The following is a 24,272-nucleotide window of genomic DNA, read 5'->3' on the forward strand; positions in this document are numbered from 1 at the left end:
GCCGTTTTTTTCCTGCCAAAATGGTGGATGGGTCTCCCTGGCAGAGCCAGCAGCAGCCCTGGGGGGGGTGTCTGCCAGGCACGTTCTCACAGCCCCCAGGGCAGGGCTGGCCCCACCGCAGAGGAGGAGACCGAAGCTGGAGAGGTTAGGAAGGCTGCCGTGTTCGCACAGCTGGAGAGTGTCGAGCAGGGACGGGCACCTCTGGAATCCTGTGGGAGAGGGCAGAGCCTTCCAGGGGCACACACGGGCGGGCAGGAGGAGCGGCAGCGCTCCTTTTCAGAGGGGAGACAGCACAGGTGAAACGTGAGGACTTGCGAGTCGACGGTGAGCAGAAGCCCTATAGTTGGGAGAAACGCCAGGGTCCCCGAAGGGAAGAGAAACCGGGCTCCCCGCAGCGATCAGCGCGTGGGGCTGCCTGGGGCCTGAGAGAGGAGGATTCTGAGGGGAAGAGCCTGCGATGGATTGGTAATGTCTGCTGTGAGCACAGGGTGGGTGGGTTGGGGGGTGCTGAGGGCCTGGATCAGCTCTCAGATTCATCCCGGGCTGGGCTAATGGCCGGAGGTCACCCAGCACCATAGACTGGTCCTCCTGATGTGGATTCAGAGCTTGGGTCACATGTCTCCCGGTCTGGAAAAATCTCGCACATTCAGAAAACTGTGGCTTAGCATGAGCAACCTTCAGTCCCGGGTCCACCGCACACGTTCAAAAACAAGAAATGAAAAATATTAAGGTCAGGGAATCATTCCACTTGTGAGCATCCAGTGCGTGCTGAGTAATTCCTTCCACCTCTCCCGGGACCACAGCTGACAGATGGGTTCTGGGGAAGTGGCTCCCCACATGGCCACGGGCTGAGTCAGGGCTGCCTGTGGCATTGTGACCGCAGCCACCACAGGGCACGGGCACAGAGTGGGGGCGCAGCAGGAGAGAACAGCCCCCGAGGGGTGCCCTCCCCTGCTGGGAGCCAACTGAATGGGGGAGGGGACGCCAGTTGGTCGGTGCCTCAGTGTTGTCAAGCGACCTGCCGACACGTCAGTGTTTCCCTCTGACCCCGGGGAGGGGTTCCGGGCACGTGCATAAGCAGGACTGAAACACCCCAGAAGCATGACAAGTAGAGAAAATGGTCTTCACCCAGAATCTTTGGGGGGAGGTTATATGTGTTCAGAAAGAATATTCTGAGAAGCCATCTGGGGCAGGGGATGACAACCCCAAGGAGGACGATCAGGCCAGAAGTTACGAGCTGGCTGCCAATGTCCACCCACCCTAAATGATTAGTAAATTCAATCAGTTGTGCTGCTCCTATTTGCCTTGCAGGGATTGGCTAAACTTTAGCTGCTAAAGAGTGGCTCTGTGACCCAATTTTGGCCACTGAGATTAGAGTGGAAGGGTCTTCTTGCTTCTAAAAAGAGACACAAAGAAGAGCTCCTCATTGTTCTCTAGGGGTGAAGTTGTGTCTGATGCCTGGAGCTGTGGCAGCTGTCTTGTGATCATGAAGTAGGCCATGCCAACAAAAAGATGCCCTACTGAGTTTAGCACACACTTGAAAACATCTTTGACTTGTGGAACCAGTGGGTCTGGGAACCTGCCCCACCTCTGGATATCTTCTTAGTTGAGGTAATAAATGTCCTTGTTGAAAGCTTGGAGGGGGACTTTAGTTTGTAATTTGCAGCCAGAGGCTTCCTGAGTGCATGGCTCTGGGTAACCAACTGCAGGGCTGTTGTCAGCTCAGTGGGGTGAAGGGACAGTGAGGCGGCTGCTGTTTCCACCCTTTTCCTGGAAGCCTTAGGTCCCTCCTCTTCTAACTGAACAAATATTGAAAGAATCGCACTCTCCCCCCACTTCCGGCCCTGCCTTGTGTGCTCCTGAATGGGGCTAGATCTGTTGCCAACTGTCCACTCCCCACATCACCTTACCTCATGTTACACAAACTTGTCCCAATTTCTAAAATCGTGGCACCCAAGATGAGACTCCCCGACGGCAGTGAAATGATTAACTCCTTAAGCCCTGCTGCAGATTTTGCATTTTCTGATGAAGACTTTTTCAAAGGTATGCCCTTGAACTGTTTTTTACTTAGGGTTTCAAATGGTGGCTCACTTCTGACCCAGGGTCAGAGCCGCCTTGGCTTGGCTTGCTGGTCTGCCTGCGCCCGGGGCCACGGCCGCACTGGTCTCGCCAGGCACAGCTCTGGAGTCCTGGGCCCGCTGCTCCTGCCCTCTCTTCATCGTCCAGAGAACCGCGTTACTGCTTCCTGAGTGGTGGGGCCGAGAAAGCCTGGGCAGCGCCCCCAGGCCCTGCAGGCTGCAGCTCCTTGAGAGCAGGGACCAGGCCTGCCGGCCGGCGTGGACACCCAGGCCTGGCACCGTGCTGACACAGAGGTGAATCATTGCCTCCCCGCCCCACACTGCAGGGGGCCTCCCTGCCCTGAGCCCAGCCGCTGGGCCGGAGCTGCTCCCGGGAATTTCGCAGTGGGGGAAACAGTCACCGTTAGGTAGGAGGCAGCCTTGGAGAGAGAACAGATCGAGACAGACTGCGCTGGCTGAAGCCCAGCTGACATCGCCTGTGGATCTCACAAGGCCTCCTCTGGGTCCTCCCGATGACCCTTTGCACATCTTTAAGTGGACCCCAATTCCTTTCAACCCAGCCGCTCCCAATGGCGCTGAGGTGCCAGTGAACGTGTGTTCTGTACTCCCACCTTGTCCAGCAGCCTCCCAGGGCCTGGCACGCCCACTGGGGCCGAGCAACACAAATTCGGATCGCCTCCCGTTTACCGAGACCTATGATGCCAGAGTCCCCTGAGGGGCTTCTTAAAAATGCAGGTTCCTGGGCGCTCGCTCCAGGAATTCTGGGTCCGTAGGTTGGGGCGGGGTCTAGAAAGCTGCATTTTGAGCAGGAATGCTCATTGAATCTTCCAAGAAACTTCTAAGCAGTGTGGCGGCCAGCCTCCATGCCGGCCCCCTGTGATCCTTGCCTCCTGCTGTCCACACCCTTGTGCGGACCCCTCCCACCCTGAACCGTGGCAGGCCTGGGGGCCAACAGGATACTGTGGGAGCGACAGTGGGGATGCAAATCTAGGTGGTGGACAACAGCACAGACTCTGCCTCGCCCACTCTGAGCTGCCATGCTGTGGGGACACGCGGGCAGCTGAAGCCATCAGCCCCCCCCCCAGTGCCAGCCGGCCAGCCAGGGAGGGCACCGTCGCGGAAGCTGATTCCTTCGGGTGACTGCACCCTGGCCGACAGCGTGACCTCAGGAGACCAGGAGCCAGAACCACCAGTGCGGCCACTCCCAGATTCCCACCCCGAGAGATGAGAGGGAAACGTTTATTGTTTCGAGCCACTAGGTTTTGGCGTGACTTGTGAGGCTGTAATAGACAACAAGTACAGGTAGATTCTGCTAGGATGGCATCCGTCCTACACACAGGGGAACTGAGTCTCGCTGAAGGGCCTAGATTACCCCAGAGCCGAGAGTCGAACCCAGGCCGGCTGAGTTCAAAGCCAGTGCGACCCCTGAGAGGCTCGGGGGGTGGTGGTCACAGAGCATTAAAGATCAGCGGTTTTGTCTTCTCATTGTGGCAGGTGGGGCAACTGCCCCAGGGTGGGGAGTCACCTGGCCAAGGTCACTCAGGGTGGCGTTCCCTGTCCCCTCCCCTCAGGGAGTCTGCGAAGGCAGCCTGGTTTCCATAGCGACCGGTATGTGGCTGCAGGTGAGGTCTGGCTTTTTCGGTCCCCAGGAGGTGATGGGAGGCGGGGCTGCTGGCCCCATGCGAGGAGCTGAGCTAGGAGGAAAAGGAGGGCAGGCTGGGCGGCAAGGACCACAGAGGCCTGAGGTTCAGGGTCTGTGGGGGGAGTGGGCCCTGCCACTCTCCTCTGGCCCACCATCTCTCCAGACAAATGGACCTCCGAACCTCCTAAAAGTGCAGGTCGGACCACAGCCACCCCCTCTCACACCCTCCATGGCTCCCCACTGCCCTCAGGAGAGACGCGTATTCCCCACCATGTCCCAAGGGGCTTCCGGATCTGGCCCTTGTCCCTCTTCCTCCCTCTGCCTCCACCCCAATTCCAGCCTCCTGTGGACTTGTTTCCCCACGTGCTTGTCCCTGTCCCACGTCTTGCCTGCTGTTGTTTCTGCCCCGCTCTTCTGCTTCTCCTCTAACTCCTATTGTCTTTCAGGTGTCATCTGAGATGCCCCCTCCTCCAGGAAGCCTTCCTGGACCCTGCTATCCATTGTTTCACGTCCCGTGTTTTCTGCCATCGAAGCACTGAGCACACAGTAGGTCCTCAAAAAGTACTTATTACCTGGGTGAACAGCCACTCGATTGTCCCCAGCTCGGCTCTCTGCTCTCCTCTGTCCCCGGATCTAAACCCGCCTCCTCCAGCATGCCTTCCCTGCCTTCTCGTTCCTCTCTGGCTCTCCACTCTGCTCTCCCGTGGTCCCTAGTCCAGAATCCTGCATTTCTGTGTTTTCGATGCATTTCCACTCCAGAGGCGCAGTGATTGCAGACACAGTGCCAACACCAAGGCCCATGGCCCAGAATGGAGCGTCCGTTCCTGGACCCCGGGGGCACCTGCTTCCACAGGTTCTGAGGGGCTTGTGTGTCAGATGCCCCTTCCTCCTCTACCCGCCCCACCCACGCCATGGGCCACATGTGGGGATTTCTGACTTCTGAGCTCCTGGGCTGCACACCGAGGGCCTGAAGGGCCAGTCCTTGGCTTTCCTTAATCTGAACCCTTACAGCCACCTATGAGGAAGGTACCATTCCCATCACTCCCACTGGATGGCTTGGAAAAGTGGGGCACAGAGCAGTTTAGGCATTTGCCCAAGGTCACACAGCTTCAAGAGGTGGAGCCAGGCTTGAGACCAGGTCTTCTGGCTCCACACCCCGAGCTCTTGACTCCCACCCTCTCCTCTCCAACTCTGAGCACAGGCCGGGCCTGCCAGAAATGTCACCCTTAATGGCTAGCTCGGGACCTCCAGGGCCGATGGCCTTGGCCGTTAACCCACCACTACACTCCCCGCCTTAATGGGGTGCTCGGGCATCCAGGGGTCCCTGGGTTTGGAGCAATTCGTTCTCCTAGCCCAGGGGGAGGCAGTGGATCCTTAATTCCCACTGCAAGGACGTGTGGAAAAACAGGTGGTCGAAGGTTTCCAGACACAGCGGAAAGATCTTTCTTGGGACGCCACGTGGCCTGGGCTCATGGATGAGTAATGTTTGATGCCACTTTGGGGACTCTCCTGACATTACTGGTTAAGAAGAAACCAACCTCCTGCAGCCTGATGCTCAGAGGGACTCAGCGTCACGGGTTGGTCCAGCCCCTCCCCCCCACCCCGGGCCCAGCTCATGCTGACAGTAAGGAGCATGGGCCCCTCGGGGGCCACACTGTCTTCCCGGTTCCACACACATGATTATTCCTCATCGCAACCTTCTGAACCGGCAGCTCTGACACCTTTTTACAGATGGGGAAACTGAGGCCCGAGTTGTACAGCTGGGAAAGGGCGATGCTTCACTGGTCACAGGAAGCCCCTCTTGGCATTTTCCCACCAGGAGACCACCCACACGTTCCCCTCCGGTGGGCACGGCTTGTACACCGGTTGGTCTTAGGGCCACGGCCTGTGGCCACTGACTTGGGGGCAGGGTGCCATCTTGGCTCCTCAGTAGCAGAACCCAGGGTCTAACCCGCTGCCGCCCTGGGTGGAGAGATGGAGCGCAGCCCCCCCGCCGCCCTTGGCTGGGCCCACAGCACGACGGCCAGCCGAGGCGTCCACAGGGCCCGGGCGGGGGCGCGGGCGAGAGCCGAGGCACACAGCAGCGAGTCTCCCATCTCAAGGGGGCAGCCACTCCTCGGCGGGCGGTGGCCACGTCGGAACTTGGCCGTGGTGTGGCCAGATTTTACGGTTCTCAAAGGAAGCCGGTAATCGCAATTTTTATGTGACGTGCCTTCGTGTTTCCGTGGTGGCGAAATCACTCAGAAACCAGTTTTTAAAAACACCGTTAAACACTCTGAGGACCCTCCCGCCCCCCAGCTCCAGAACAAAGCAAGCTGAACGCCCAGACATTATTATACAATTCTGTATTGAGCGACGCGTTGACAGAACGTGTTCTTTTTTCTTTAAAATTTTAAACAAAGTTCATGAATCTCTCATAGAAACGGTTTTGTGGGTTTCTGTTTTGTTTCGACCGTCCGAGGACGTGAACCTGACAAAGCTGTTCACGGGTCCGCCAGCTTTCGGTGCGACGGGATGTCCGTGCTCAGAAGACCATACTAAGCGCTCATCCAATCCCGCTCCCTAAAGCCGGATTTAGTGTCTGGGAGTCGCAGGCCGCGTGGACGCCGGGAGCCCGTGGGTGGGTCTCAGTAAAAAGCGGTGTGTTCCCCCACGGTGGTCTTTGTCGCCAGAGGGTGGTGGTGGCTAAAACGGGACGTTTGGTTTGTTCCAGATTTGATGACTCTGAAAATTGGTCACTGTTTCCTATTGTCAACGTATAAAAATACCTTCATCTGGGTAAAAATGTCTACAGTGGAAAACTCTTCAATGCATAGCCTGGGTGTACAGAAAAGGAGATTTTCCTGCAGGATTTGCGTCCTTCGGTGACTGGCGTGGAGCCTGCAGTCTGGGCTGGGTGCACGAGAGCGGAGATTCTGGAACGGCTGTCAGCTGTCCCCTTCTGGTCACCGGGCTGCCAGCCTGGCTTCAAAATGCTCCTTGCATCCTCGAAGCCCCCGGCAGCCGTCTCTCCCCTGGCACTGGATCGGCACCGATTGAGGCCACCTTCTCCTCGTCGTTCCGGACTCAGCTGGGGAGTCGCCCAATTCCGCCTTCCCATGGAGAGTTTGAAAAAGGAAAAGAAAGGAAAACAGGAGAGAGAGAGATCCAACAACCAATATGGTGGCCGTTCCATCCAGACCAGGAACTCTCCCCCTGGAAGCCAAGATGATGAAGACGCCAGAGGAAGGCTTCTCAGAGTTGGGGGGTAGAGTCCCTGCTCCCCAGAAGGTCACGCAAGGGAAGGCAGGCTGGGGGCCTGGGAGGCTGGGGTATGGTGGTCATGCTGTGGCGAGCTCAACCTCGACGCTTTGTTCTGCGCAAGTGTGGTGCCGCAGACGCCTTCCAGAAAGAGCAGCGGGACCAACATGAGAGAGAGTTGGGCGAAGGGAAGATGGTGTGTCAGTTGGACGCATCTACTTTGTGGTGCTGGGCGCTTGTGGGATGACCAACGCTGGGAGTTTCTTAAAATGCACGGCGGGAAGATGGTGGCCACAGCCTTGCTCTGGAGAGCTGGTGGGGAAACCTCCTGCGCTGTGGCCCCGATTCAGGCTGCGGAATGGGGTCCCTCTGGCTCAAGCCCCCCCTCCAGTCGCACGCCCCCGTGCCTGGCTTTGCAAAGGATCCGCAGACACATCCTGTCCACCGATGGACGCAGCGAAGGCCACAGGTTTCTGACTGGAGGGGGTGGACCATGCTCGGTGGGACGGTCGGCCACAGCCCGCAGCTCTCCACCGGCCACAACAGCCCGGGACACTCTGCTTTATCGAGGTTGCAAAGCGGACCACCGGAGCGACACACGTCCTCAGCGGCATCGAGGCTTTCGTTTAGAGTCTTGCGGACTTTTCTCTTTCCAGCACGGTTTCTGGAAGGGCAGTAGCGATGCGCTGTGTCTCACAGACAGATGTGGAAAAAACCGCGGTTCCAAGGTTATCTAAATTTTGGTCAGTCTTATCGTGTTTTGTGATGGCTTTGAACAATTGTCTTCTTTTAATCTCATCTAGTGGCAAAAATGACACAACGTCAGTGTATCCTTCACGACACTTGTGACAGCGTCCGGATTTATAACTCTCTGCAATATCAAAACAGCATCAGCTGGGGATAAATTCCAAAGGATCCTTTATTAAAATAGCTAAAAGAGGTCTATAAATATTTATTTATTTTTCTAAAAGAGTTTGGAGTCTCCAGGGGAAAATGTGACGCCGCTTCGCTTCTGCCTCCCACCGAGAGGCCGGGGTGGGGAGGAGGGTGCCCCCTGGGGCAGGGGGTGCCGAAAAGAGGAGGCAGTGGCACCCGCCCCGCCCGGTCACATGACTTCCTCCAACTAGGGTTACAACAAAAAACGTAAACGGCATAACACTGCTGTCCACACTGGGAGGGCTGGGTTCCTCCCTCCCTCACCCCACCCTGTCGGGGAGAGGGGAGGCGGCCGCCCGGTGCGGCCCTCGCCCCCGCCTTCAGAACTCCCACTCCAGGGCCTCCTCGCGATTGGCAGCCCTCTCGAGCCGGTAGATGATGCTGTTCAGGTTGGCCATCTTCTCGTGCCGCCGCTGCAAGTTGGGGTTCGCCTTGGTGCCCGGGGGCAAGGCCCCGGCCGTGTCGGCAGTGGGGCTGCTGGCACTCGGCACTTTGGAAGGGGGTGCACTGGGTGAGGATGGGGAGATGGGGGCAGAGGAGGAGGGCACCGGTGACACAGACATCATGAGGCCCGGCGAGGAGGCGGCCGAGGGCGAGTTCAGTGACGCCTCCAGGCTGCAGCGCGAGGACTCCGAGGCTGACTTAAAACTCAGAGGGTCCGGGTGTAGCCGCTCCCCACCTTCACTCTCTCGGGGGGGCTGTAGTGAGGGGCAGTCTGGGGTGGTCCCGCCTGGAAAAAGGAGCCCTGGGGCCACTCTGGGGAGTCTGTCATTACCCGGAGGGTCGGGGTGTGCCTCTCTGGGGGAACCGTGGCCTTCGTCGGGCTCCCCCGAGTCCCGGAGCTGACCGCCCGCCCCCCTCTCCTCCTCTGTCTGCTCCTCCGTCTGCTCCTGCTTAATCCTCACTTGGGCCTTGTCCTGGGCCGTTGGGGGGGTGGCGCTCTCCGCGGGGCCCTCCTGAAGCTCCAGCTCCTTCACGGCCGGCTTCTGGTCCTCAGCCTCGGAGTTGGGGCTCTGCAGGGTGGGGTCTCGGTGGGAGTGGCCTGGTGGGAGGACGCCAGGACCCCCACTGGGTTCGAGGTCTGGTTCGTCTTGGGTCCCCTCCACCAACATCTCCCGGCGCATCCGGGACCTGGGGCAGAGACGGTGGTAAGCGAGGGGCTGGACGGGGACCCGGCTGACCCTGGGCTCCATCCACAAGGGTGCCATTTTGACCCCACCCACTTTCCTGGGGGTTCACCAGGCACTAGGCTTCTCCGCATGCAGCATCTTAGTAAGTTCCCTCAACAACCCTCCAAGGTGGGTGCTACTATTATCTCGACTTCACAGAGGAGGAAACAGGGCCAGAGATGTGGACTGACTTGCCCCAGGTCACACAGCCTAAGTAAGTGGCAGAGCGAGGACTTGAACTCAGGACTGTTGGATCCCAAAGCACACGACCTACACCTGCGCCGTCCACTACAGTAGCCACCGGCCACATGCGGCTCTTGAGCACTTAATGAGGCTGTGAGGGTAAAACATGCACTGGATTTGGAAGGCTTAATACAAAAAAAAATTGCAAAAGATCTCATTAATAAAGGTTTTATATTGATTACACATTGAAATGGTTATTTTGTATATATGGGGTAAATAAAATACACTATTACAATTAATTTCATCTGTTTCTTTTTCTGCCTTTCATGGGGTCACTAGAGAGCTTAAAATCACATATGTGGCTCGCATTGTGTTCCCACCGGACGGTGCTGTTCTGGAACGTTCCTCAAAGTCAGACTCAGACCTAGTTTGTGGCAACAGCTCCCTGCTTCTTTCCTGGAGCAACTCTTGGACGTCGGGCCAGCAGGGAGCTGAGGGGTAGGCAGTGACGCATCCAGGTCACCACGGCACGGTGGGGGAGCTGGGACCAGCCCCGGGGCACCCCCGCATTCCAGACCAGCACCCACTCTCTTCACGTCCCCGCCCGCCTGCCGTGAGAGGGAACTGAGTCTCAGATGTTACATTTTAGAGCAAGAAGGGCCAGGAATGGGCCTAACCCCATCCGCTCTTCCTAATAGGAAATGAGGTCCAGAGAGGTCCAACGACTCGTCCCAGGTCACAGAGCCACAGGGCTTCCTCAGGCCTTCAGTGCTATAGCCCTCTGTCCATTTATGTTAATAACGAAGTACACGTTATTGATATGTGACACTAACAATTATCAATTGTAATAAACATCACAAGAACGGGTGCTTGCCGTCAGGCAGCGGGCCAAGCACTTTTTGCAGATTATTTCATTTATTTTTCATGATAACCTTTTTTTCTGTCTTTCTTTTTCTTTGAGGAAGATTAGCCCTGAGCTAACATCTGCCGCCAATCCTCCTCTTTTTGCTGAGGAAGACTGGCCCTGAGCTAACATCCATGCCCATCTTCCTCTACTTTATATGTGGGATGCCTGCCACAGCATGGTATGCCAAGCAGTGCCATGTCCGCACGTGGGATCCTAACCTGTGAACCCTGGGCCACCAAAGCAGAGCGTGCTGAACTTAACCAGTGGGCCACGGGGCCAGCCCCCATAATCACCTTTTGAGGGGGACACTAGTCTCATTCCCCGTGACAATGAGACAAGGCTCAGAGAGCACGGGGACGGCCATGGTCACAGAGCCAGGAAGGAGTGCAGTCTGGCTGTGAACCCAGCAGTCTGGCTCCCTGCCCAGGTCAGGAATGGGCCCCCAGCCCAGAATCCTGGGCCTAGAGGGACAGTGAGGGGTCATCTGGTTCACTCTTCTCTCTCAGTCCCAGTCCCTTCACAAAGGTGGGCTTGCCCACCTTCTAGGGGACTCCAGCATCTCCCTCAGTCGCCTCTAGAGGGAAGAGCTGCTGGGACCAGGGGGAACCCTAGTAGTCCCCATAAGGTGAGATTTGAGGGGGGTTTAGGATGGCACAATGCCTGAAGCTTCATCATTAGAACTTCCAAACTCTAGATCAAGTATAAATCAAGCTAACAGTCATTTACATGATAGTATAAATTAGTCTTTTCGCCAATGCCTGACTCTCAAATCTATAGCAGGGCCTCCCTGGTAACTTTTTCTCAAAACATTCTGTTGTTCACCTTTCCCAGAGCTCACTGCAGCTTGTAATGATACATTAATATGAGTACTTGTTTATAGTGACCTTCCCTGAAGGTCTGGAAGAGATGTTAAGGGCAAGGACACTGTCTTGTTCTCTTCAGTGCCTGGTACAGAGTAATAACCTTTATCAATAAATATTTATCAAGTGAAATAATGTATTGTTCTATAACTCTTTGAGAGTGGTTTCTTTTAGGAGTGGAATTCTCTCTGCTCTTTGGTGCAAACTCTTATTCATCCTTCAAAACCCAGCTCAAATGCCACCTCTTCTGTAAAGTTTTCCCCAGGCAGAATTCCCTTTCCCTTCAGCCCCTTTATTCCTTCCTGTTTTACGTCATTTATTAGGTCGTAGTGAAATTATCTGGCTCATGATTTTAAGCTCCGTAAGGGCAGGGATGACGGCTGTGAGCCCTGTATCTCCACACCCTGGCTCACTGTGCATACATGGTGAATATTTATTGAATGACTATGTTGGATAATAATGGAGTGTCCAGTTCCCGAGGGAGAGGACGTCCCCACAGCCCCCAGGGAGGGAAGGATGACGTGAGGCTTTTAAGGCCCTCAGTCTTTGCCATTGGGCAGGCTCTGGGTCTGAGCTGGATAATAAGCAATTTTACAATGTGTTTACACCGACATGTTTTCATGTGATGCTCGATTCAGCATCATGGGTAAGTATTAGGTTCCTTATCTGTAAAATAGGCACGAGACTCAGAGAGGCACAGCGACTTGCCTAAGAACACACAGCCAAGGTGGGACCTGAACTCAGGTCTGTGTGATGCCCACGCCTGGGCTGTGGAGAGGAGATTTCAAGAATTCCACTCTGCTAGGCTCCTCCTTCCTCTTCTCCCTTGGGGATCAAGAGATCTTGTCTCTGCCCCTGGGGCGCATGGATGGGCTCTCCTTCTGGCACCACGGGGACACCAGGGACACTCCCTGCTCAGGAAGCTGGGTGGGGGGCGCCCCAGGGACGTCCCTGAGACTCACAGAGCCTTTTCTGCGGGGCTCCCGGCTGGCCCTGCCCGATCTGGGCAACGCCTCAGCCCTGGGACTAAACGCCCAGGAAGTCTGGGCTCCTGCAGGTCAGCGGCTCCCAGGAGCAGGGCTGTGGGCGGAGGAGCAGCCACAGAAAGTGGGGTCACCACTCCCGAGGGGGCGGGCAGGGGCTGCTGGAGGGGTCTCCTTGGGCCTTGGAGCAGAGAGGCCAAGACCCCAATCAGGGCTGCGGCTACTCGGGCTCAGCCTGTGCCCGGCACACCGCTCCCCGGCCCTCCCGGGGCAGGCGCAGGGCGAGCCGGGTGGTGGCATAAGAAAGGTGGCGACAGTGAGAACTTGGGCCGGGTATCTCATGCAACTGGCGGCCCGTCGAAGCCTCAGGACAACTGGAGGAAGCGGAGCCCATTACGGTTCCCATTTCCCAGGTGGGCAGACTGAGGCTCGGGGAGGGGACGTGCCCGGGGTCTCGCAGCTGGAAAGGGCAGAGCGGCCGGGCTGGCCTGGGTTCTAAGCCCGCGCATCCACACACCACGGCCTCCCCAGCTCCCGCTGCCAGGCCGGGCTCCCTCCAGGCCCCGAATGGGCAGGGGCGTCCGGCCAGACCCCGGAGCCGCACCTGTGGTTGTGGAACCAGTTGATGACGGTGTTGGTCTTGAGGTTGAGCTGGAAGGAGAGCAGCTCGATGGTCTGCTGGGAGGGGTAGGGCTCCAGCTGGTAGGCCTGGCGCAGCGCCTCCTTCTCCTCGGGTGCCAGCACCACCCGTGGCTTCTTGATCTGCAGGAGGCCCAGCTCCGGGGGCTGCAGGCAGGGGCTGGGGCACTCCGAGCGGCCGGCCGGGGACTCGCTGTCGGAGCCGGTGCTGATGAGGCCGTACCTGCGCTTCAGGTAGGCTGGGGGCGGGGCGGAGGGCTGAGGGGGCTGCCCGAGGCCCATCGCTGCCTCCTCGCCCCCAGCCAGCCCCCCAGCCCCTCGGGCTCCCAGTCTCAGGCTGCCCTTCCACTCCCTCCCCACCCACGCTGGCCCTGGCCACCCACCCTGCCTCTGAGGTCTGCCCGTTAGCTCCCAGGTGTTTACGTGTGTAGAGGGCTTGGCAGCTGCTGACTGATAAGAAGTGCTCAAAATGGGGTACCTGCAGCATGGTCCCAATTGTCAGAAGTGTCACTGAATTTCACTAGTCTTGCTGGGGGTGGGGGCAGGGCATGGATTTAAAGGAACCCAGTAAGTGCTGATGCATCTCAACCTCCAATCCTCAAAAGGAGGAAAAAAACAAGCCCGCTTCAGAATGGAGGATGGAAGGTACTAGGGTCTCACTAATCCTCACAGCAATGTCCTGAGGTGGATGCTCTTGGCACTTACTTTCAGATGAAGTAGAGAGAAGCACAGAGAGGGGAAGTAAGCTGCCCAAGGTCACACAGCCAGAAAGCGGCAGGCCGGGTTCTCAACTAGAGTCGTCCGATGCCAGCAGCCCAGGCTTGGCACGTGCCCCTCCCAGCCTGGCCTGACCCTGGGCCCCCCTCGTGAAATGCTGTCCACTCCTCATATCTCATGTCCCACTGGACCCTAAGCTTTCTAAGATCCAGGAGTCCCTTAGGCACAGCATGAGCCGGGCTCACAGCAGGTGCTCAACGCCAGCTCACTTCCCAGGGATGTACGATACGCCGGACGAGGTAAGAGTCGGCAGTCCCCTTGCCCACCCCACAGGGAGGGTTCCTGTTTGCTGGGTCAGTTCTGGGTAATGGGCAAAGGGGTGTGGGTGTGGATACAGAAGACGGAGGGGCCAGAGAGCGTTCTGGTAACGTGCAGAGGGCGTTGGCGGAAGACCCTGGAGCAGCCCTGGTGTGTGGAAGGATGCTGAGAGGGACGGGGTTGACTTTCCATGGGAGAAGCAGTAACTATAGCTGCTTTCAGTTACATTCTGTGGGACTGCTGTTTCTTGCAGCCCCACCAGGCTGAGACTGGACCACCCGAGCCTGGATCTATTTGGGTCACAACTAGATACGGTTCCAACGGGAAAACCTGAGGCCAGACCCGGAGCTCCTGTGCTCACCTTTCTTCTCCAGTTTCTTCATGTCCCTCAGCTTCTCCACGTTATGGGGGTCACTGAGCCACAGCTGCATTCGCACAAAGGGCTCCCGCCCCTTCAGGCTCAGCTTGTGCCAGGGTTTGGGCCGGGACAGCAGGTCGGACACGGAGCCCTGCGTCAGACCCAGGATGCTCTCCCCAAACAGCCGCTGTCCTGGGGACAGAGGAGGAGGGCAACCCGTTACCCAGGCTGGGCAGAGGGCTCCCAAACGAGACAAGAAACGGGCAGAGACACAGGGGAGACCCCGAGGATGGAGGGGAGAGCCAGACACATGGGCACCCACACCCAGTGTGAAATGGAGGGGACCTCTCTGCAAAGTAGATTTGGGGGATGGGGACTTTTCTAACTAATTTTTTCTGTCCCATTTTAAAATAATGAACACGTCTTATTCTTATAATAGAAATTGTAGAGAAAAATTCGGGGTTTGCGTGCATCCCTCTGGGAGGGGGGCAGGACCAGCATCTGAGACTCAGAGGGGTTTGTGATCCCAAAACCGGAAGAATTCTGGAACAGATTTCTCCTCCGTGCCCCAGAGATCCCCTGTCGGCCCGGGACGAGGACTGTGCCAGAGGCACGCTGTTCCCGGGATTCTCCCAGAAGGAAGCTTTGAGGGCTGTGGGCTGAGACCTGCATTCACCTCCCTTTGTCCCACTCCAGGGACCCAGGTCAGACGCCTCCGAGAGGGTCCTGGACGCCCCGGGGCTGCCCGGCACCTGCAGGCTCGAGCCCAGGGCCCTGGGTCCAACCGTGGGCACCGTCCTCAGGTGGGAGCGGCCCAGGCAGGAGGCAACACCCGGATTCCCGCCCCCTGTACCTAAGTTGTTGTCTGTGAGGACCTCTTTGACCCTCTTGGTGATGGAGTACGTGTCCAGCTCGGGGGACATGGCCACAATCTCCTGGATGCCCCCTGAGGCCTGGCTGCCCGAGGACATCTTGCCACCCAGCGAGGAGCCGGAGCGGCCCTCTGGCTGCTGGTTCTCCTTGCTGCTCTCCAGCGACAGGCTCAAGGGCTCCTGGGAACTCTTCTCGGGCTCCGCGGGGCTAGGGGGTGGGGACGGTGAGGACCTCGGTTCTGTGGGACTGGCTGTGGGCCACAGAGAGACAGAGAAGGCGGTCACCACAATCTGGCACAGACACACACAGGCTTGTCGCTAGAGCCAAGAGTTGGCAACAACCCATTTTGCAACCATCGCAGTAATATCGCAGGCAGGGACCATCCTGGGTGCAAAAACCGGCAGGTGACAGTGCAGTGAGGAACAGGCCAGTTACAGAGTCTCAGAGTGTCTCCCCACCACATACTAACCACACTGGAAGACAGTAACTTTGCAGCGGGGACACCAGGTCAACCAGATGACCAAGTCACCATCACCAACCACAGGACAAATGGACAACTGGTGCCTCCTGACGCGATGAGCCGAGGAACACAGCTCCTTCTGTGACATTCCCGCCAAAGTGCGTGCCTGAACCTAATCACCAGGCAGCATCGGACAACGCCAGAAAGCCCGTCCATAAAACAATGGGCTTCTAGTCCTCAAAGTGTCAAAACTGAAAACAGCAAGAGGCAGAAGAATCACCCAAACTTAAAGACACTAAGGAGACGTGAGGACTAAATGCACGTGATCCTGGATCGGGTCCTGGACAGAGAATAAAGCCACACAGAGGACATTATTGGGACGACCGAGGAAACTGGAACAGAGATGGCGGGTCATGTAACAGCATTGGACCATGGTAAAATTTCCCGTTTTTGGTAATCACCAGCTGAAGGATTTAGGGGTAAAGGGACATGATGTCTCCAACTTGTTTCTCAAATGGTTGAGAGAGAAAGAGCAGAGAGGTGGTAAAATGAGCAACTGCTGAATCTGTGTGTTGGGTACGGGGAGTTGTTCTATCGTTTCAACTCTTCGGCAAATTAGAAATTACATCAAAATAAAAAGTTTAAAAAAAAAGAAGAGGCTGGCCCGGTGGCTCAGCAGTTGTTTGCACGTTTCGCTTCTCAGCTGCCCGGGGTTCGCCAGTTCGGATCCCAGGTGTGGACATGGCACTGCTTGGCAAAAGCCGTGGTGTGGTAGGCGTCCCACATATAAAGTAGAGGAAGATGGGCACGGATGTTAGCTCAGGGCCAGTCTTCCTCAGCAAAAAAGAGGAGGATTGGCAGCAGTTAGCTCAGGGCTAATCTTCCTCAAAAAAAAAAAAAAAAAGAAGTTGGCAACGATCTACAAGTCCAAGCGCCAGAGGTTAGCTAAATAAGATACATGAGTCCCTGACGCAAAGAAAAATGACGGAATGAGACGACGTCCGTGTGCGATGCACAAGGTCGGGGGTCCGACGCACAGCAAGGTGACCGTAGAGAGAGCACTGTATCGAGTCCTCGACAGTTGCTGTGCAAGGAGGGCTGTCACTGCCGCATGACCACAACACGATGGGCATTATGGGAGGCGGAGGCTGTGGGAGCGGTAAGCTTCGCGGTGTGTACGCGTATCAAACCATCACACCGTCCATGTGAAACTTACACGGTGTTAGGTGTCAAATATCTCAATAAATCTGGAAACAAAAAAAGACGTCCACAGTACTCCGACACGTGAACAAAGTAAGTTTTTGAACCACATTTTTCACTTGTCCAAAGACACTTGGTGTGAATGTATACCGGAAAGCCGTTTGGAAGACGCCCTGGGTGGGGCGACTTTGCTGAGCCCCAGGTCCTGAGCTGTTAAATGGGGCCGTACAGCACGTGGCCTCACACTCACGGCCCCTGCTCGGGGCCACCGGGGGCTCCACGGGGCGAGGGGGTCAGCCCCTGACCAGAGCCACCCACTGGACCGTCCAGTGTGAGCACAGCTCCCTGACCATCAGGAAGGGCAGGGGCCGTGCCAGGGAGGCGCCCCTAATGGCAGTCTAGGCATCGTAGCGCTGGTCCACGTGGTACCTTCCAGCAAAGGATAAAGCGTGCCTCTTCCTCAAGGCATTTGACTGCCGCCTGCTGGAAATTTGTTAAAAGAAACAGAAAAACCTGCGAAAGCTAGGAAGTGAAGGGAGCCCATAACCGTCCTGCGGTGGCTCTGATTCCAGAAGGCACAACCTGAGCCTCTGCTCTGCGTGGGTCCCTCCCTCCCTGTGGACAGCAAGTGCATCACTCTCATCAGACCACTCTCAGGCTCTGGAACCTTCGATGGCTCCCACTGCCCCCTGCGCCAGAAATGTCTACCTCCTTGCCCTGAGGTTTAAGGCTCTGGACTCTCTTGTCCCTGCTCACCCCACAGGCCTGGAGCTACTCACAGTCCCTCTAGTCCTCTCCCAACAAACCTCCTACATATGCCTTTGCCCAGGCTGGTCTTGCCACTGTGAAGGCCTTCCCCCAACCTTGAACTCCTATGCATCCTTCAAGACCCAGTCCCAAATGCCCCTTCCCTGAGGTGCACACCTTTGGGGTCTAATAGCACAGTAACTACACATTGTCACAGTTCACTAGAATTTCTTGCTTGTGCCAGATCACTCCCTTACCAGATGACACCAATGATGATGATGATGACAATGACAATAATTAATAAAGCTTCCTTTCATTGGGCACTTACCACTGCCCAGCATGGTGCTACATGTTTTATGCCCATGATTTCAGGGCACCCTCCTGACACCTCTAGGAGGTAGGTACTATGTCATCCCATTTTATAGATGAGGAAACTGAGGCTCAGAGAGCTTAGGCAACGTGTCCAAGGTCACACAGCGCCTACTGGCAAAATCAGGACTTGAGCTCAGGTCTGCTTACGCCTAACACCGTCCTCTCACCCACCGCCTACGAGCCCCTGGAGGGCAGGGACCACACACTAGTGAGTCCTAGAGGCCGGGGAGGCAGGAGGTGCTGGAACACGTCTGCTGAGTGAGTAAATTTCAGCCAGGACCCCTGATTACCCCTGAACGGTGCAAACTGAAGTGCCTAAGTCCTGAGTCACGGCATCACAGGCCTGTGTGGCTGGCAGCCCAGGTCTGGGCTCACGGGGACTCTAACGTCCCCCCTACCCCCAAACTGGCTGGTCCTGGCCATCCAGGTGACCTCTGTGTGATGCCAGAGCCGACACGGACACATGGACACGTCCCCCGTCACCGTCATCAGCAGAGACGCAAAGCCGGCGGGGAGGGGCCGGCCCTGGAAAGTGAGTGGCTGACCCCACGGCCGGCAGGGGAGGGAGCCGGGCTCAGCTGAGGAGCATTGAAGGTCTTCAAGGGCATCTGCCTCTTGGAAAACCATCTGCACCCGCATCCCCACCCAACGGGCCAGAGTCCAGCCAGAGAGGGAGCGGACGAGGGGATGGAGATAAACCCGGACGAGGAGCCTGAAGCCAGCCAGCACCCACCCCCGCCCCACCCCAGGCAGCACGTGGGCCTCTGCCCACCACTCTGACTGCGAGGACGCTTCCGACCAAATTACTGAAAGATGCGGAATCACTCCTGTTGGGAGGGACACGCTGACCACAAAGGGCCGAGGTCGGACGCGAGCAGTCAGCTGCCCTGGGGCTGGTCCCACTGCCTGCGGGGTTGGAGCCGGGGCAGCGGACAGGGCTGTGGGCGGGGCGCTGGGGCGGAGCGGGAGGCAGGGTGACCAACTGGTCTCCGTTTGCCTGGGACTTTAGTACAGAAAGTCCCACGTCCTGGGCAACCTCTCAGTCCTGGGCAAATGGGACGGTTGGTCACGATAGAGAGACAGCGAGGGAGCAAGATGGAGGGACAGGGAGAGACAATGAGGGAGAACAGAGAGAGCAGAGTTAGAAGGCGACGGTGAGAAAGGCGCAGAGAGAGAGGGGCAGGGGAAGCGGGAGGTGGGGAGAGACACAGCAAGAAAGTCAAGGGGGAGCGAGAGGAGAGACAGCAGGAAGACAGAGGGGCCGCGTGGCAGCAGGGCTTCCTCAACTGCTCGAGATTCTGAGAGGCCTTGGACAGAAGTGCCTGGAATGCTGATGTCGACCACTGTGGGCGTCACTAATGGGGCTGGTTAATTAACCTGGTGTCTGCACAGGTCACTGTTCATGGGCGGGGGGCCCACTTTATACCCGCCCCTGGCATCCGGCTCACCCCCAACGCCCCGGACAGTGGGGGATCCAGCCCCAGTCCCTGCCCCACTGGCCAGTGTGGAGGGGCATGGACAAGTGAGGGGCCGGGACAGGCCCAGACCCACGACCATGGCCAGACTACGCAACCTTTGGGCAGCGGATCACTCTCCTGACTCTGGGCTGTGGACAAGTGGTGGCCTTGGTTGGATCAACCACCACGTACCCCTGGGGCCAGTGGCTACCGCTCACATGTCTGCTTCCACGAACCGGGGGCCCTGGCATCCTGGTCTGTGGGTAAGCAGGTGACCGGGGGTCACGTCACCTGCACACACCTCCCACCCCAAACCACGGATGGTCCTGCCTCCCAGCCTTTGCTTGTGCCATTTCTTCTGCCAGGAACACCAATCTTGATTGTCTTTGCCTAACTCTATTCTCCTCCAAATCTTTCCACAATAAGAAACTTAAAAAACCCAGGCGATGAGACATCGGGGCAATGCAGACCAAGATACAATGGGATACCACTTCACGCCTACTAGGATGGCTCCGGTCAAAAACGGAGAATAGCACGTGCGGACAAGGATGTGGAGAAATAGGGATGCCGCACACACTGCTGGGGAGGGAAATGGTGCAACCACTGTGGAAAAGTTTGGAAATTCCTCAGCGAGTTAACACAGAGTTACCGTACGACTCAGCAATTCCACTCTCAGATATGGGGCCAAAGGAACCACCTCTGAAAACAGATGCCAAACGGAAACACGCACGTCAACCTTCACCGCGGCGTGAGTCACCACGGCCACAGGCTGGTCCATCCACACAGTGGAACAGGAGTCAGCCATGAAAGGAATGAAGCTCTGACACCTACTACACCACACGTGGACGTGAAAACATCACGCTAAGGAAAGAAGCCAGACACAAAAGGCCAACGCTGTGTGATTCCACCGGGATGAAACACCCAGAGCGGGAAGACCCACGGAGTCTGACAGCAGGCTGGCGGGTGCCAGGGGCTGGGGAGGCGGCAGTGGGAAGGATGCTTAATGGGTATGAGGTTTCCTCTTGGGTGATGAAAACGTCCCGGAACTAGACAGAGATGGTCGCACGACACTGTGAATGCACTAAATGCCACTGAACTGCACACTTCAAAAAAATTGCAAAAACAGTAAATTTTATGTTATGTGAATTTTACCATAACAAAAAAATTAATTAAAACACAACACAACAACAAAAAGGATGGGAACCTTTCACGGGTGGGCCCTGCCGTGGGCACTCTAGGAGGCAGAGAGCCTAATGGCTAACAGCCCTGCGTTCTGATCCTGGCTCTGCCACCAACGGGCCGGTGACCTTGGGCAAGTCACTACACTACTCAGACCCTCGGCTTCTTCTTCTGTACAACAGGAACCACAGACAGTCCTCCCCCGCCCCACCGGCCCTGCCACCCCGCCCCGGTCGAGACTGACTTGAGGATGAAAGAAGAAAGCAGTGCAGCGCCCCACGCTGTGTGTGACAAGTGACCAACGTCACTGTAACGGTCCCATTCGTTTGCCTACCCTCCTTATGGAGCAGTTTTTCAGTTAAAAATCCTAATTACAAAATATTTCAAAGTTTTGGAATATACAGAAAAAAATATGTAAGTCTCCCGTCCCTACCCTGGGCCCAGCACCGTAGTGGATGTTAACACTGCCCTGTTTGCCTCCAATCTTGTTTGTTTTAAAGACAAAGTAGCAGACGGCCAAAGCCCCTCTCCCCAGGCTGGTGGGCCGTGACTCCTTCTATTTTAATGCACAGCCTGGAGCCCAACACGACCACGTGTGCAGTCTTGCCTGCGGGCGTCAGCGTCCTAAGCAAACATCATCCCCTGGGGCGCTTTTGTTGCTAGACAGCGTGGTTCTGGCGGAATTCCCCTTGCCACCTGGCGGTCTGGTTCGTCTCTGAGCTGGGACGTGGTTGCGTCCTGTGGACCAATCCCCACTCCACAGGCAGGCAAGCTGGCCCAGCCGAGGGTCTCGGGCTCGGAGTCTGGCCTCTCCTCCTCTGTGCCTCTCTCTGGTCTCCGCGGGCAGTCAGGTGTCCTGTCCCCACAGCCAGGCCTCCTCACGGCCTGGGATCCCTGGAGTGCCCCCATCCCTCCGCTCTCGGGCTCTGAGACTTTGGACAACTCTCTGAGCCTTGGTTTCCTCACCCAGGCAAAGTTGAGACTCCACCTGCCTGTGCACTAGTGGACGGATAACGGTGGCCCCAGGCCCTGTGCTAAGAAGGATTCTGAGGCTGCACGGTGGATGATCGGGAAACGGGGTGGGGATGGGGCTCCACGTGCAAAGTTCTCTCCACTTGCTCCACGAGCCCTGGTCCCACCTGGTTTAAAACCAGCGACACGTGCATCCCTCTGGGGAAGGAGCAGGGACCCCAGCTGGGAGCATGGTAGGCTTGCAGGGGCGCACCGTGGCTGCAGGGCTGTGGAGCGGACGCGGGCCACTGCGTGGCCTGGGCAGGGGGTGCCCTCTGCGGCCTGGCTGCACCCCTGGAGGGCCCGCCTGCACTCACCCTGGGAGGCGCGGGGCGGCTGGCCGCCAGTCTGGCCGAGCTGGTCAGAGAGCCACAGTTGCATGCGGATGAAGGGCTCCCGGCCCTTCTGCGTCAGCTTGCTCCACGGCTTTGGCCGCGACAGCATGTCGCTGACGCTGCCCTGCGACAGGCCCAGCACCTGGGGACGGGCGGGGCGGGAACTGAAGGTCAGCAGGCCCCAGGGACCCTGGCCATCCTCCAGCCCTGCCCCCAAGACCCTCAGGGCTGCCTCCATCCGTCCCTCATTTCTCAGGGCCCGCGGGTGCCGTGCTGCACCCTCTTGCAGTGCCCTCCCCGCATCCCTACATGTAAACATCCTCCTGGACTTGACGACCCCTCGGTGCCCCCTCCTTCAGGAAGACTTCCTCTGCCTCCCACTTGCGTCCCTTCTGCCTCCTCTGAACTCGCCTGCCCCTCTGCCTGCTGCCCTGCTAAGGGCAGAGGTGACGTTAAAAATGACTTCCCAGCTGGGACTGCAGGCCGACCCCATCAGGAGGCCCCGGCAGGGCTGAGCCTTCACCCTTCCATGGCTGGATCACGGGAGGGAGGCGGGCCCAGAGGAGGGGAGGCCAGCGGCTGTTTGCTAACCAGCTGGCAGCGCCCTGCTGGAGCACCAGAGGACGGAGGGCCGGCCTTGCCGCCCGGGTCAGGCGGATGCAGGCTCAGGGCTGGGGTCGGGGTCACCAGGCCTGGGTGGCGGCCCCGCCGCCTGCTCCCCCATCTCTCCTGCCTGGGGGGCTGCTCCCCACCTTCTCCCCGAAGATGCGCTGGCAGATGCCGTTCTTGGCCAGCTTCTCCTTGACCTGGCGCGTCAGCTCCAGGGTGTCCACCTCGCGGTACATGTAGAGCTCGTACTGCTCGGGGGTCAGCGGAGGCACCGTGGGCTTCAGGCTGCGTGGCGCGAAGGCCGGGTAGCAGGCCGGCCGGCCCCCACCCGCCTCGGGCCCGCCGCCCTCCGCCTTGAGCTCGGCTGAGCGCGGGGCCTCGTCCTCGCCGCCCGGCCCGTCGTCCTCGTCCGCTCGGGGCCAGGCGCGCCCATTGGGCTGGCCGGAGCAGCCGGACGAGGAGGAGGACAGCGACGGCGACACAGAAGCGAAGGGGCGGCCGAGGAGGCCGCGGTCCGAGGCCCAGTGGTGGTCGAAGTAGCCGGCGTCCCCGATCTCCGACTTGACCTTGCGGATGATGCTCTGCACGAAGGCGGCGGGGGACAGGACCGTGAGGGGCGTCTGCGTGGCGCTGCTGCTGGTCCCCCCGCCACCGCCACCGCCGCCACCGTCCTCCTGCTTGACGTAGGCCGGGGTTCCGTTCTGGCTCACGGCAACCAGTGAGGGCCGCTCTGGGGGCGAGGGAGGCACTGAGCGGCCCCGGGGGCCCGCCTCCATCTCCAGCAGGGCCTGCTGCTGCGCCTGCATCTCGCGGCGCGCTTGCTCCAGGATGTTCTTGATGGCATCTTCCGAGGTGCTGGCAGGGGCTGTGCCGTTGGTGATGCTCAATGGGGCTGTGGAGTTCTTGGGCTCACCTGCGGGGAGAATGACACCGTCAGGGCTGGGAGGGCAGAGATGTTCACGGTACGGTATTCATATCAGCAAAATGTTGGGAGGCAACCTCTGTGTCCAACAATTGGGGATGGGTTAAGTAAGTTATGGTCTATCTGTATGGAGGAATATTAGGCAGCCGTGAAAAATCAGGTGGAGAGTGAGATTTGAGCATATGGGGAGAAAGTGCTCCTGGGGATAATGTAACATTTATTCTAACAGCAAAACAATGTCATGAAGCCAAAAGCCCACAAAGAGAATGGATAATAAATAGTGTATGGTCACACAGTGAAATACTACCCAGTGCTGGCTGCACAACACTGTGAAGGTGCTAAATGCCACTGAATTGTTTCCTTTAACGTGGTTAATTTTATGTCATGTGAATTTTGCCTCAATTAAAAAAAAAAGTAATACACGCCTATTGTGGAGAGCTAAGAAAGCACATAAAATTAAGATGAAAATAAAAATTCCCTCTAACCTCTCTCCCCGAGGCAACCACGCGAAATATTCTTATGTACTCCCCTCTGGTCTGTTTTCCAAATCCATGCATGGATGATTATCCCTGACATGTGGGAGTGTAGCCTGGTTTGTCCCCACTCAGTATCAGCAGGAGTGTTTTTTCCTATGATTAAAAGTTCTTCTATCTGTCATGGATGCGTATGCCAGTGAGGGGATATTCTCTGCTCCACTTACCGGATCCCCCACTGCTGGACTCTTAGGTTGTTTCTAGTTAGTCACTGTTGTGAATAACAATAAAGGAAGAGCTTGTACGTAAATCTTTGTCCCCATTCTGGACATTTCCTTCGATTCCCAGGAGCAGAATTCCCGAGTTAGAAGTCAGCCACAGTCACTTCCTCCCGGGCGACTGCCAGTCTCTCTCTGCTAGGCATTCCCTCTTGTTGGGGGTGTGGGTGACACCCTTGGCACTTTTCCTCCTGCTGAACTCTCCACAGACCCTGAATGGAAACCCCCTGGCTGGGCCGCTTGTGTCAATGTTTCCTCGCTGTGATGCTGCCTTTAAAATTTCCCTGCTGCCTTGTTTCTGACCCCTTGGTGGGAGAGCACTGGAC

General features: G+C 57.4%; 1 protein-coding gene across 7 annotated transcripts in view; it reads right to left on the reverse strand.

The window, feature by feature from the left end:
* Positions 1 to 6,048: 6,048 nt before the first annotated feature.
* CUX2 (cut like homeobox 2) overlaps positions 6,049 to 24,272 on the reverse strand; it is a 241,246-nt gene continuing 223,022 nt past the window's right edge. For all 7 annotated transcript variants that reach the window (XM_070628909.1, XM_070628910.1, XM_070628908.1 and 4 more), the window contains 6 exons: positions 22,417 to 23,186; positions 21,647 to 21,806; positions 14,884 to 15,153; positions 14,034 to 14,222; positions 12,603 to 12,876; positions 6,049 to 9,027 (listed from right to left, as the gene is read on the reverse strand). In XM_070628909.1, the coding sequence (XP_070485010.1) occupies positions 8,217 to 9,027; positions 12,603 to 12,876; positions 14,034 to 14,222; positions 14,884 to 15,153; positions 21,647 to 21,806; positions 22,417 to 23,186 (2,474 nt within the window). In that variant the 3' untranslated portion in view covers positions 6,049 to 8,216. The remainder of the gene's footprint in view (positions 9,028 to 12,602; positions 12,877 to 14,033; positions 14,223 to 14,883; positions 15,154 to 21,646; positions 21,807 to 22,416; positions 23,187 to 24,272) is intronic.

This window comes from Equus przewalskii, chromosome 7 (genome assembly GCF_037783145.1).
Source record: "Equus przewalskii isolate Varuska chromosome 7, EquPr2, whole genome shotgun sequence".
Classification (NCBI taxonomy): Eukaryota; Metazoa; Chordata; class Mammalia; order Perissodactyla; family Equidae; genus Equus; species Equus przewalskii.